This window comes from Drosophila miranda, chromosome XR (assembly GCF_003369915.1).
Source record: "Drosophila miranda strain MSH22 chromosome XR, D.miranda_PacBio2.1, whole genome shotgun sequence".
NCBI lineage: Eukaryota > Metazoa > Arthropoda > Insecta > Diptera > Drosophilidae > Drosophila > Drosophila miranda.
The window spans coordinates 700,272-714,413 of record NC_046674.1 but is presented as its reverse complement, the minus strand read 5'-3'; the positions used below and the strand labels follow the sequence as shown (position 1 = coordinate 714,413).

At 45.8% G+C, this 14,142-nt stretch overlaps 1 protein-coding gene and 1 long non-coding RNA gene across 4 annotated transcripts; both read right to left on the bottom strand.

Annotated features, from left to right (window-relative positions):
• Window positions 1-66: 66 nt before the first annotated feature.
• Window positions 67-2,764, bottom strand: LOC108152026 (UDP-glucose 4-epimerase). Of its 2 annotated transcripts, none has more exons than XM_017281007.2 (4): window positions 2,109-2,764; window positions 1,696-1,936; window positions 961-1,251; window positions 67-904 (listed from the first exon to the last, which is right to left on the bottom strand). In XM_017281007.2, exons 2-4 carry the CDS (start codon window positions 1,933-1,935, stop codon window positions 383-385), a joined length of 1,053 nt encoding a protein of 350 aa, XP_017136496.1. In that variant the 5' UTR covers window position 1,936; window positions 2,109-2,764; the 3' UTR covers window positions 67-382. The 2 variants fall into 2 exon arrangements, with proteins under 2 accessions (XP_017136496.1, XP_017136497.1); XM_017281008.2 differs by lacking the exon at window positions 2,109-2,764 and adding an exon at window positions 1,994-2,063.
• Window positions 2,765-3,226: 462 nt separating this feature from the next.
• Window positions 3,227-4,903, bottom strand: LOC108153558. Of its 2 annotated transcripts, XR_001774919.2 has the most exons (4): window positions 4,814-4,903; window positions 4,474-4,712; window positions 3,978-4,412; window positions 3,227-3,902 (listed from the first exon to the last, which is right to left on the bottom strand). It is a non-coding gene; the product is annotated as an uncharacterized LOC108153558 (long non-coding RNA). The 2 variants fall into 2 exon arrangements; XR_001774918.2 differs by lacking the exon at window positions 4,814-4,903 and having other exon boundaries at window positions 3,228-3,902; window positions 4,474-4,805.
• Window positions 4,904-14,142: the final 9,239 nt, after the last annotated feature.

Here is a 14,142-nt window from a genome sequence, read left to right as displayed (position 1 = left end):
GCAATTATCCGCCCCGGCTCTACTAATGATGCCAGCCAGCGCCAGCTATAAAAACCGAGTGGAAAATTAGTGGAATATTACACGACGACAGCGAGGAGCCTGCTTTAATTACAACGTACTTTGGATTTACATAACCAGACTACATACATACATCAGGTAGTATCGGGGCTACTTTTTAGACAAGCGGGTTTCACTTGAAATTTGGAAACGAAATATACAAAACTAGTTGCAAGGACATTTGCTACCTAAGTTAATACAATAAATCATGTTTTGGAATATGTATATATATGCGAGCGAGGGAGGAACTTGCACGGGTAGAACATAGGGAGAGGCACACGAACAGAGGCAAGATCAAACTAGAGTCCTGTCATTCCCATCGGAGCTATTTGTTGGCGTATCCATTCGGGTTTTGACTCTGCCAGCGCCACGTATCCTCGCACATCTTGTCGATGCCACGATATGCCTTCCACCCCAGCTTCTGCTCCGCCAGCGTGGCATCCGCATAGCATGTGGCCACATCACCCGATCGACGATCCACCAGGACGTAAGCAATTTTCTTGCCGGATGCCTTCTCGAAGCCATGCACCATGTCTAGCACGGAGTATCCTACGCCAGTGCCCAAATTGTATGCGAAGAATCCAGTCTCTGCAATGTTGCGCAGCTTGTCCAGGGCCTTCACATGACCCTCGGCCAGGTCCACAATGTGTATGTAGTCGCGCACTCCGGTGCCGTCCTTGGTGGGGAAGTCGCTGCCGTAGACATTCAGGCTGGCGCGTCGCCCCACGGCCACCTGGGCAATATAGGGCATCAGGTTATTGGGCTCGCCGTTGGGATCCTCGCCGATACGACCGCTGATGTGAGCGCCCACGGGATTGAAGTACCGCAAAGAGACTACGGCCCATCGCTGAAAAAGTAACAAAGTGAATAACGACTTAAGTCAAAGGAAGAAAAAGGTCATACCTTATCGGACTTGCACAGATCCTTAAGAATCTCCTCAGTAAAGTATTTGGTTTTTCCATAGGGCGATGTACAATTGCCCGTGGGGTGTTCTTCCGTCACGGGCAGGAACTTCGGCTCACCGTAGACAGTGGCACTGGAGCTGTACACGAACTTGAACACGTTGTTGTCGGCCATGGCTTCCAGCAGCACATTCGTCCCGGTCATGTTGTTGTGGTAGTACTGCAGAGGGATGCGGCAGGACTCGCCGACAGCCTTGAGTGCGGCAAAATGGCAAACCATGTCGATCTTGTGCTGCAATTCACCCAGAAGCAGAGAATATTTATTGGATTAGTCACACGAATCGATTTTTCCCAGGAACATGTTCAGGTATTTTTCCGATTCCCGATTCTCTTAGTTTTGGTGTTGGAGTGCAGCTTGGCAGTGTACGTGGTCTCATGTTTATGTCGTTGTCGATGTGGATGCCAGCACACCAAGTTATGTCTGTGAGTGACCTCGTAGAGCATGGCTACACGTCAGGGTCGCGCAGTTCGTCGGAAGCGCACACCACTTGAGCAAACAAAACAAGAAAAGGCGGCGGCTGACTACATTGCTGATAGCGCGCACTCGTTCGGCGGGGCTGGCGGGCCAGCGCAATAACAACTCAGATAAGAATGATTGAAAGCAACTGGTATCCAGTTGGCACTTGAAGCACCCACTGGCACAATGCCACGATGCCAATTGCTGACGTGCACTCACCTCCTGGAAAATAGCTCGCACTTGGTCCCGATCCGTGATATCAGCTCGATAGAAGTGCACTTTCTTGCCGGTAATCTCCTGTACGCGACTCAATGCCTCCGGCAGCTTGGCGCCGCTGCTGTACGCATTGCAGAGATTGTCCACGCAGATGACGTTGTAGCCAGCGTTGAGCATCTCCAGGACTGTGTGGGAGCCAATGTAGCCAGCTCCGCCGGTTACCAGGACAGTGGGTGGTGCCATTCTGGACGAGAAAAAGTGAAAATTAGGCCAACGCAAGCGAAATTCTTATTGACGTCACCAAAAGATTCTATACGCGCCATCCCAAGAACCAAGCGGCGTGCGAAAACAATGCTCCGCTGCCAATAACTGGGCTAACGGTGCTTGCCGACGTGTGTCTGTGTGTTGGCACTCACCTGTACCTGACAGGTAAATATCTTCCACTGCTGCTGCTGCCGATGTCAAAGTTAAGTAGCTGCTGATGCTGCTCCGCCTCCTCTGAGTGACCGCTGGCCTTGAATCACCGAGTGAATCGTAAGTTATGTTCACACACGCGTACGCACACGCGCACGCACTGCAGAAGATGCTGCTGTCTGCTGCTTATGGCCAAAAGATCGCTGACCGCTGTTTGTCCGAGAGAGCTTCTTCTTCTACTTTTGTGGTGTGTGTTAACCCGTTTCCTGCACTTGTCGTCTCGTCTCGTCGCTCCGCTCCGCTCGCTTTGCGTTCATTCATTCATATGCGTTTCACACTTGCCGATTTGGTACGTCTGTTTTGCTGGGCGGCTGTCGAGTGAATGATTTCAGATGTTTCGCGAGTAGACGAGTATTTAGCTTGTTCTCTCAGTTCTGCCCAGCGTAGCGTTGGAACTCCTCTTATCAGCCTCAATGTCGTCTGATTACCAATGTCAACTCGGCCGTACGTCAGAGCTGCAAGCTGTTTCTATGGACATGCATTTAGGGCGTTGTGGGTGCATCGTTTTCGGGCTATTAGTGACCTTTTCAACCATTGACAATCATTTATGCAACATTTAAGCGCCCAAATCCCGGCAGCAATAATAGGGGGCAGCAGCTGTTCGTCCGTCCGACAACAATATAGCGTCTCGTATATGGATAAGAAATCGAACTTAGCCCACTTAACCCCCCTCTATTTAAACAGTTCAACGACTTGAGGTAAATGGCTGCAAATATTACTGATTGTGACTTCTTCTTGTAGATCCATGCCATATTTCCCCTGAACTTAAAAAAAAACACGATATCTTTCACCTGAACTGCGCTAAAATTATTATATTTTCATTATTTTCGGTGGAATATTAAAAAAAACGCCTTGGCATACAATGGGTTAATTGGGATTGGAAACCATATTCCTCGATTTTGATATTCCGTTGGATAATGCTAATTAACTAGAAATCTCAGCTCTGCACACATAATTTTATCCAATTAATGAACCTATTTCCTACTTGATTGGTTTATTTTAAATACTGTCATTTATTGGATTTTGTCTAAAAAAAAGGGTTTAGCGAAAAAGGTCGAACATAAAAACCTTTTAGAGTATTAGTTTCTATTGCTCAATTTTAATATTCCGTTCAATAATGCTGGCTAACTAAAACCTTCAGCCCTGCCCACATAGTTTTATCCTATTGATGAATACATTTTAACTACTACAAGGTAACTACTTTTTAGTATTCCCATTTATTGTATTTTTAATAAAACAAGGCTTAAACAAAAAAGTTTAACAAAAAAACAGTCGCAGTGTTGTCACGTCAATGTTGCTGGTATTTGAAGACTTGTGGCTTGTCAACCGGAGTATGGCCATTGTATACCCTATTTCGTTTATTTTATATGAAGATACCTTGACAAATTTATCATCTAAATCCAAACCATCGTCATCGAATAGGGAGGATTTAGGTTTTTGTTCTGGTGGCTTTGGCTTGGACGAAAACCAGCTTAGACAGTCATCTTCCAGATCATCATCAAAGAGAAACTTTGGCAACGGTTTCGCAGGCTTTTTTGGAAAATTTTGACTCGGCTTGGCACTCAAAGACGACGGCCCGGCATTAAAGATGGGCCTAGACAGATCATTGGTCGCATCATTGAGCGGAGTCTGCGTTGGGATGGGACTCAATGGTGGACTGTCATCAACGAGATTAACAGTTTTGGGCTTGGGCTGACTTGATACATCTCATTGATCTGCTTGGTCGATATGCAAAGCTGTGGAGTAGTAGAAGGTGTAGTAGGATATTGTTAGTTTAAGAATTTGGGCAGATATCGTGTCTTTCCACTCACCTTGTTGATGTGACACTGAAAGTCTCCTGGCCGATTGCAGCAGTCGGCAACCATCGCAGACCAGAGCCTTCTCGCTGCCCTCGCAGTCCTTTCGTCACAGTGGCAGGAGACGGATATACAGTCGTTGCTTATGTCACTATTATCGCCACTTAAAATTATCCGGACACACGCCGTAGTAGCATCAGATGCTTGGGGCACGAGCAGACGTCGTGAGTACTGCGTGTCACACCCCGCTGGCTATGCAGATGTGGAAACAACAAGCACTTCGCTTGGATGCCGGTGAACTGCGACAGAAGCTGCAGCTTCGCGGAACGACGATCTCCGTTGACAGTGATCCGCTCCGCTCCGGTCTTATCGTCGTCCAGCCAGTACACAAATCCGGCCAAGGCGCCAATGTTGATCACCTGCGAGATGTGCATGGAAACAAGGGTTTTCCTGTGGAGAGGGAACAGGGGATTACACATGTGTCCAGAGGATACTCATATTCATTGCTTACTTGTTCTTTCCATTGATGTCTATTACATCGATTCGCTTGCCATGGCATAGTAGATCATATCGGACTGTTGGTCCAGGGCCAGCGCCGCGACTCCTTTCAGATTGTAGGCCAGCTCCACACACTCACTGCCATCGAGCTCGATTGATGGGCTGAGGGCTGTCGACATCTGTCCAGAAGAGCAGACGCCTTCATGGCATACGCGGCAATGTTGCGAGGCTTCTGCCAATTCGCCCATGAAGCTAAAAGAGGAAACGTTTTATAATAGAAGAGAGAGCTTCACCGGATATTCTTGCCGGACACCGGCACCGGAAATTTCGGCAAATTCTAATATAAAGATTACTTTGTTTTGTTCCGCAATTGGTGGTGGCAGTTTGTCAATATCGATAATATATCGAGAGTTTCAGAACGAAAATTCATTGTCTATCGATAGCCTATCGGGGGTCTTGACTTGGCTAATTCGCATCAGAGACACCAACCCAAAGATGGCCAACGGAATTTCAAAATTGACTGAAGATCGGTTAGTGGGTCAGCTTTTTGGCTCTGGGGCTGGAGGCAATTGTAGGCTGCCATTTCCACTTGTCGCATTGAGAAATCTTTTCCATGCGTGCGTGTTTGTTCGTTGTTGTTGTTGTATTTGTTGTGGCTGTTGGTTGTTGCTTGTTTTGCCGGTGACCCAAATTCCTTTCAAATCTTTAGTGATAAGCGGAAGTGCATGTACTAAATACGAAAAATTAGAAACGTTTGTGCGTATGAATGAGTGCGTGTGCGAGTGCGAGTGGAAAAGGAAGAGCTATGTGTCGCTGCGACGTAATTAGAGCTTTTTATGTTTCATTTACAACCTAATTGAGAATGTATTTGCGCAGCAACCATAGCACAGCCACAACTACAGCCATATCGACTCTCTCAATGAAATGCTCCTGCCTCTGAATCTGAATGAAATAAATATATGAAATGTATGAATGGACGCTGCTTCTTTCCGAGATACAGACTGAGCCCGAGTCGCTGGCGGAGGCGGAGGAGGAGTCGGAGGCATACGAGCAGGGCAGGCCAAATATACTACAGATCCATACATATACTCGTATGTATACATATGTATATACACTTACACTCGCCACATACAAAATCAAAATACATACACATAACCGGAAATGAGTTAGTTGAACTTTTTTTATGTGTGCGACAATAATTTGCACTGTCACAGAAAGACAGAAAAGTCTCTCAACGACGTCTCTGTGGCCGTCGTTGTCGTCGGACGTGGACGTGTCCGCTTGTCATGGCTACAGTTATGTATGTACATATGTATATGTAGACTCCGTTCTATATACGAGCATACACATTTATGCATGTATGCTCACATCCAAGTACATATGACATTATGGAGTGAACATTAAGGCATCGGGCATTATCAGTTTAACGAGAGAATCGGTGGAGGGGAATGGGAGATCTACACACATATAAGCTATGGCAATCGGGTATGGTATAGAATGAATTCTATTCTTTTTATATGGTCTTCAGGTCCTTCCGATCGCTGGGAGGATATATGCAAGGACAGCTATTAGATGTTATTCCAAGCAATGAAATGCTTTTTAAAACTTATTGAGGAAAGGGAGTTGGTTCCGTTCGAAGAAAAATTGAATGAAAATTTTCTGTTATCCATCTTAATAAAACCAATTTTCCACATAATTTTTTTCGCTTGATAATCATCTCCGTTCTGTTCTATTCTGTTCATCTAATTTCGGCTGGCTCTGGCTCTGGCTCTGTGGGAAGAGGCAACCCCAATATGGACCCGGACTCGGGCACAGAGACCCGTACCGGGGACCCCTAGATACGGCAGACGCGATAATGTCTAAGGCACTTCAATTTGATTTCCATGTGGAGTGGGGATCGACTGGGGAGGACTGGTGAAAGTGCTGCACTTTTCACATGGCCCTGATCCGACTACGACTCTGGCTCTGGCTCTGGCTCTGGCTCTGACTTCGACTCTGCGGAGTGGGCCACCATAAATGTTTATCACAAATTAAGCAATTTACATTTTGTGGACATTTTCGCTTGGCAGAACCCGCATCCCATAGCCTGATCGCCTCCGGCCCCTGGGACCCTCTCCCTCTCGCGTGTCCAAAGCGGAATGTTTTTCTATTTTTCAATTTCTAAATTGAAGATATGGAAAAATGAATTTCATAACGCACATGCAGCACAACACACATATGTACATATGTACATATGTACATATGTACATATGTATGTATAATTAGCCAATTATCTAAAACGGTTCTATGCTCGATCCAACGCTGAAGTAAGATAGATAAATTATACACCCATGAATGCCTGAACATATCGCTGTGAAGTGGGGAGTACTAGTACTCCACTCCGAGGCAAAGAGTCAAAGTATGAATATGAATATGGGTCTGGGTATGGGTATTTTGAGCATGAGTAAGTGGAGTACAGCCGGCGCTTCCAGCAAGAGTTTCTCACCAACAGGAGACAGACCAACAGAGTAGAGATCGGGCAGTGGCAAGCGACAAGCGACAAGCGACAAAGACAAGCGACAACGATGACGACCACGAGACTGGCTGGCTTGGCCGAAGCTCTGAGCAAGCTCTCGACTTTCCAGTCCGTCCGCCGTACAGTGATCTCATTTCGTTTGGGCAAAAACTACCACAAAAGCTTAGACAAAGACCCAAGGAGGGAGTGGTGCCGTGCTGTGGTGTGGTCTGTTGGAGCGGTGGGGGGGGGGGGGGGGGGGGGGGGGGGATCTCGATCTTGGCCTGGCAACAGAGGCAGGCAGAATGATGAACACGTGTGCTGCTGCTTCTTCGTCGGACAGGAGTAGGTCAGAGGGGTGTGGCTGCGGCTGTAGCAGGCAGGGGCCAACCACCCTGAACGGAGAATGGAATCGGGATCTACATCGGGATCTTGGCACCCCATTTTCACACACATTTTACGAGCTATTGATGGCGGTGGAAATGTGCTTATGAATATGAATAGGAATAGATATTGCCCTGCCCTGCCCTGCCCTGCCCGGCTCTGCCCGGCTCTGCTCGCTCTACTTCCTACCTGAACTGAGCTGAATCCTCTTTAATGGCAACTTAATAAGACTTCTTCAGAACAGGGTTAATGCGACAAAAGCGCATTCATACCATAGAAAATTTAATTAGTTGTCTGTGTTTGTTGCCTGCCCTCGGGCCTCGGGCATCGGGCCTCGGGCATCGGGCCTCGGGCCTCGGGCATCGGGGCTTGTTTATTGTTGCGAATGTAAACGAAAGGCAAGCCGTTCCCTGCCACACATGCACGAGGAGGGTTGTTGTTGCATACCGAATATAATAGGACAAAGGACGAGGACTGACTGGATACGATACATCTGCATACATACTCTTGTTCTCATTCTTATTGTCTGAAGGGCGAAGAGAAACATGAACGAACATGATGCGAAATACACACACTTCAAGTATTGCTGTTCATCTGATCTGTAATTTATGCTTTCCTCGTTGTTGTTGTTGTTGTTGTTTTTCGTTAAAGTTTCAGTTTTATCGGGGGAAAAGCAGTCGGAAAAAGTCCAAGATAATCACATCAAGAAAGCTGTTCTTCAGAACTATTTATACGTTATAATATACATATGTATAATCTTATTGCTTTCAAAGAAACGTAGTTCTTAAAAAAATACATAGATTGAGTATTTTTCATTGGATTGTCCTTGTCAAACATACCAAAATCCTAGAATCGTTGGAAAACTACTTAATCAAATAGCCTTAACACCTACAGATTTGCTTTTCGTCTAATGTTTAATGGTTATTCCCAAGCTACATATTTCTTCCATTTGGGATTGGTCTTAAAAACCTCTCATACTTTTCTCCCCCAGGTGCCGGGAACCTTTCCCAAACCAAACCATAACAAATCACTGATGCCATCTATGTAGGATATTGTAACCTCTACAAACTGCATTTAAAAAAAAAAAAACCAGCTCTATAGGTAGATGTATAAAATGTATAAACAACGCCAAAAACTATGAGAGAAATGCATTTCTCAAGGCAATTTCCTCTGTGTTTCCGGAACAGTGCCAGGATCTGACTGAGCGAACGCGTTTCCTTTTCAGTGATATAATCGTCGTGGGAATTTCAAATGCCGCTGCCACATACAAAAACGTGGCCAACTGAAGGCCAACTCCACCCAGCCCGAGCCCGAGCCCCAAGCCACACCACACTGCAGCACCTGGCTGTGATTGGAGCTGGGTCTGAAACTGGGTCTGAAACTGGGGCTGGGGCTGGGACTGGGGCTGGGACTGGGACTATCCGTACAATGGAAAGTGCAGCGCCTCCGGAGATATTGTTGATTGTGTTTCTCTATTGCAGCAATTGTTGCTGGAGCTGGAGCTGGAGCTGGAGCTGGAGCTGGAGCTGGTGGCTGGTGGCTGGTGGCTGTGGCTGTGGCTCTTTTCTCTGGCTCCACAGATGTACATATGGACATACCTACACATGTATGTGTGTATATGCGCCCGTGTGCGAGCATCTGTGTGCTGTTTCTTTGGTGGAGTGCGTGAGTCTGCTGCTGAGCTGCATGGAGTTGAGGCCAAAGCTTTATGGCACCGGCCCCGGCCCCGGCCCCGGCCACTGCCACCAGCCGCATACCGATGCGTATCCGGGATTGTGAAATGTTTTCATTTCAAGAGACGAAGACGAAGACGGAGACACATTTACCGCCGCCGTCTATCGTCTGCAAGCTGTCTGTGGCTGCCTCTCTTTCCTCTTTCCTCTTTCCCCTTTCCCCTTTCACTTGGCAACTCGCCGCTGCCGCCCTGCCTTCCGATACGTGCCGCATTTTAAACAACACTCTACTCCACTCCACTGGCATCAATGCGATTCAGTACTCGCTCGCAAAAGGAATCGAGGAATGCGATGAGCTAAGCCCGGCTGAAGTTTCTCCCGGCCCGGCTATTTCTGTATCTTGGCCATTTACAACATTTGGCCGATTCTATTTATACGCATTTTATGTCCGCTATTGTGCTCCGAATGGAATAGTTTCGCTTTATTCATTGTTAATTAACAATCAACAGATTTCTGTACATTTAAATATACGAACTAACTTGAACATTTTGCTTAAAATCAACTACCATTAAATACTCTTATTGGGTAGATTTACATACATACATATGTATATCTATTACATTTGGATAGCAATAATATGCGTAATAGGGCAAACCTTAAGGAGATGATAGAGGCCACATTGTTTCGACCCATAGCAAGAAATCTTTCAAAATGTAATAGTTTTTGTTTTCTAGCATATTTTATTTCATTATTGAACTTCAGGCCTCAGTGGGTCCATCAACTGGAGTAAACCTGAGACTCCAAGACCCCGAGCCAATAAAGCATTTAAATTTAGTTACAAAATGCATTCTTTCGTCATTCAGAAATGTTTTTCGTTGGCTTTGGAGTGGGTCGTCGCTCGTCGCTCGTCGCTCGTCGCTCCAGTTGGCAGTTGGAAAAATTCTTGGAACACGCAACAGCTGCAGCTGCCACGGGCCAGTGGCAGTGGCATTTAGAAAGTCACCCCAAATCCAAGCACCAAATTCCAAATACATAATACCGATCCCCATTCTCATTCTCATTCCCATTCCCATTCCCATTCCAAATCGAAATCCAAATCCCACCGACAGTCAGTCACATCACAGTGTCTACATAAGTGTATATACGTACATATGTACATATGTATGCAAGTATTTGTGTATGTATTTATGTATGGTACGAGTGTGCATACATACATATGTACATATATGCTGATTAGCACCTTGGCGCGAGCTCTGCTCTCCAATGGCATGTGCTATGTGCAGGCCATTACTTATGTAAGTGTTTCTGTGACTCCCTATGTTCGTATGTTGGAAAGTAATCAATTTGTAAATATGTTTATCACGACTTTTTCGGGCGCATAGCTTTCCTCTTGTGCTCCACTTTGTATGAGGACGGGGCCGGCGCAGGCCGTTTCATGAATGAAAATGTGAGCAATAGCAGCTCCAGGGAGCTTCGGGGAGCTCCAGGGGAGCTCCAGGGGCCATTGCCACATGCCCGTTGACACCCGTTCAGCGGTGTTTCTGAAGTCGGTTGCATATCGCTTATCTTGCCGGTGATCTCTTATCATTCGTTTACGACTGGAAAGGGCTTTTGTAATGGACAAACAGAGCAGATAAATACCAACATCAAGTTGTTTGGCATGCCTGGAATGTTGTTTGCTTTACACAAGCGACCCCTACCCCTACCCCCGACACCGACAGCAGCTCCATCTACGACTCCAGTTCCAGTTCCAACTCCGATTCACCTTGGTATGTATGTATGTATGTATATGTATGTATGACAGAAAAAACGAAAAGAAATGAAAGAGAGAGATTGCGCATGCGCAACCAACCTCTGCCTCTATCTATAAGCTTACTCTCTCCCTGACTGGCTGGCTCTCCCTCGCTCTCGCTGCAGCAGAGAATGGCGGTGGCATTCCAAGCTTGCTTTACTCACCTTCAACTCCAACTCCATCTCCATCTCCACCTCCGACTCGTCTTGGGGCCCCACTGTCGTCGGCAATAGTTCAAAGCTTTGTTACACGATATCGTTATTGCGTTGTGTAGGCACACAAAAAAAACGAAAAAAACAACCATTGGAATGTGGAATGTGGTATTCATTGACAAAATCAGCTTTCAAAATGATCTCACTTGTATAAAAAACAGTCAAACCAAATCGAAAACCGGTTTCGTAGTCAAATCATATATTGGTGGAGTAGTCCCAAACATTTTTCGTTCGTTTTCCGTTTTTCCCCCATCGGGGTCTCTATATAATATGCTATACACATACATACATAGATATGTACATATTTCACAGTTTTCAAGCACGTGCCTGGGCTCTCTGGTTCACATTTAATAACTATAATTACCATGTATGTCAAGTCGACCGAAATTATATGCCGCCAGTTAACACTTTAAACGAGAAACAAAAACCGAGAAAACAGACTAGGCACAAATTGAAAGATATGCTCGTGCAAGAGTGAGGGGAGAAAAAGGCTGAATAAAAATACCTTTCGTAGCCTAAATATTTTCACACGCGCGCCGCCGTCAACTAAAACCGAGCAGAGAAACAGAAGAGAGGGAGAGGGAGAAGAAGAATGATCTTACAGAAATAGCACACAATTAGTGGCGCTGAGACTAAAGGAACTGTAAATATCTCAGACTTAAGACAGCTGCAGACATGGAGGGCTAAGGGTGATGCAAGCATAGGGCAGGGTGAGGATTGTGATGAGGTGTGGGTAGGAGCACGAGTTTATCAAATGTACGTACATATACATATAGGAATGGGAGAAGGAGTAGGAAGAGAACACACATCTTCAGGCACACTGCTTACCTTAACAGCTTTAAAAATAGTCACCATCGCTGCGCAGGCGCGCCCCAGCGTACTCTCTCTCTTTCTCTCTTTGCAACTGTATAAGTGTGGAATGCCTTGCGCCAACAGCAACAACACAATCTCCATTTAACAATCATTATTTAGACATCGTTCCAGCTGTTCGACCGCACCGCACCGCACCGTGCCGTGCGAAGGGAGCCCTGGCGCTGCTCCCGCGATGATCACGAGTGGAATGGAAGGGGAACGGGAATGGGGAAGCTGTGTGGGAAAGTATGCGCCTCTGCTGCCGTCTTCTCTTCTCTGCTGGCTTCGCTGTGAAATAAACAAGAGCAACGGGCCTGGCGATGCCTGGCCACTGCTCTGCCGCAGCATTAAATTGGGTCAACATTTTTTCATTCACTCTTTTTTGTTGTTATATTTCGACATACATATTTTGTGTGTTTAAGTTTTTTAGGTATTTTTTCTCTCTGTTGTTCCTTCTCCTGCTTCTGGCTATGTCTTTCTCTGAGTGTGTGTGTGTATTTGTGCCTCCAATTTTTTATTAACACAAACTTTCTATTGAGCGGCCACCATACAGCGCCGACGACGGACGACGGACGACAGAGGAATAGTTTTTGTGTTGTTACTCTTTTTTTTCACCAGCCACACACGAACTTCAGCAGACCGTAGAATTAACCGTTAGTTTTTTATAGCACATTTTTATGGAATGGAATCGTCGTCTGCGGGGCAAGGCCTGCGGAACTTGATAATACAAATATCATTTTTAATTGACATCTATGATGTGGAATAAAACAAAAAATAGACAAAAACGGTCAGCAACTTTTTGTTTCCCCCTTTCATGTATGCAAATTCCCCCTCCCTCAGAAACGACACGAAACTGAAGTCAAAGAGGAGATCGCATCGTCGCTGCCGCATCGACGGCTTATAACTGTCTGGCGGCGTGCGTGCGTGAGTCCACGGACGATAGACTCCAAGTTTCAGCGTTGCTGTCCTTTTCGCTGACATTACTCTTTACTGCACGAAGAGGGTGAAGGCAAGCTGGAAAACAAACGGGATCGCTGTGCAACTGTATGTGTGCGCGCTGTCGGCGTACAAGCAAGTACACCAGTCCAAAGAGTTTGTACTCTCCTTTGATATGTTATACTATTTTCATTCTGATTCCAATGGGTAACTCTTAAATATCTACAAACGATATTCATAGCTTTGAAAAAAAACAAAAAATTTATCAGAGTACTACCTCTACTCTTTTTCCCTTCGAGTGTATATGCTGCACTCCCCTTTACACTTCTTTTCTTGGTCTTTGCTCGCCTGTTGCTTCGCCTTCCTCCTTCAAGCATGCTTGCCTTGCACTGCAAAACGGTTCTTCCACTGGTTTTTTCTTCTTCCCTCTCTGTTCTTTTTCTTGATTTTGCTGCTCTGGTTTTTTTTTTTTGTTGTTGCGGCGGCTGTCTGGCAGCCGCATTCTATGCTGGTGGTTGACTCTTGTTTTTGCCTCGCGTCTCTGTTTTATGCTGAGTGATGCAACTTTTTCAAGAGAGGCGCGCTCAATTTATGTGTGATATGACCGTACTGCGTTCCCATTTCCATGAAGGTTAGGATTTTAATTCGGATCGAAACAATTCGGATCCACCAAAAGAGCAGCAAAACTGGAATGCCGCTCAACCCACGCTCTCTCAGATTGAGCAAGAGATCGTTCATATGACTCACTCTTGAAAAATTTCAATTTGAATTTCTAAATAGACGCCACACACACTGACACACAGGCAGAGACAGAGAAGCGCAGCATCCAATTTCAGCCAATAAATATTTTACTTCGCTGTGGCCTCGCTCCCAGCCGAAGATGGAGACGATTCCAAGTCGATCTTGTAACATCCTCTGCTTGTGCTTCTCTGTATCTCTCGCAGTGTGTGAATGTTTCTGTACATACAAGAATACGTACATATGTATGTGTATGATGGCAAATTCCAAAGAGCTTACCCATGTGGCCTAACCCTGGCTTAGAGGTTAGAATCAGCAGCAGCAGGGGCAGCGGCTCCTGGGATGTCAATGGAACCAACGACGACACAAAGTCTTTGGCTGAAAACCAGTTTTTGAGAAATTTTTCTTGCTGCTTTTTGCAAACGTGAGTTCTATTTGGCTTAATTCTTCGCACAGGAACGGAACTGCATTCCAGACTACACACTCATACAAAAAAAAAAAAAAAAAAAAAAGCACACACACACATACGAGTACAGCTACAGGGACACGAGTCGAGTTTAACTTTAATTTTTCCACGATGCCGCCGCCGCAGCAGACTTTC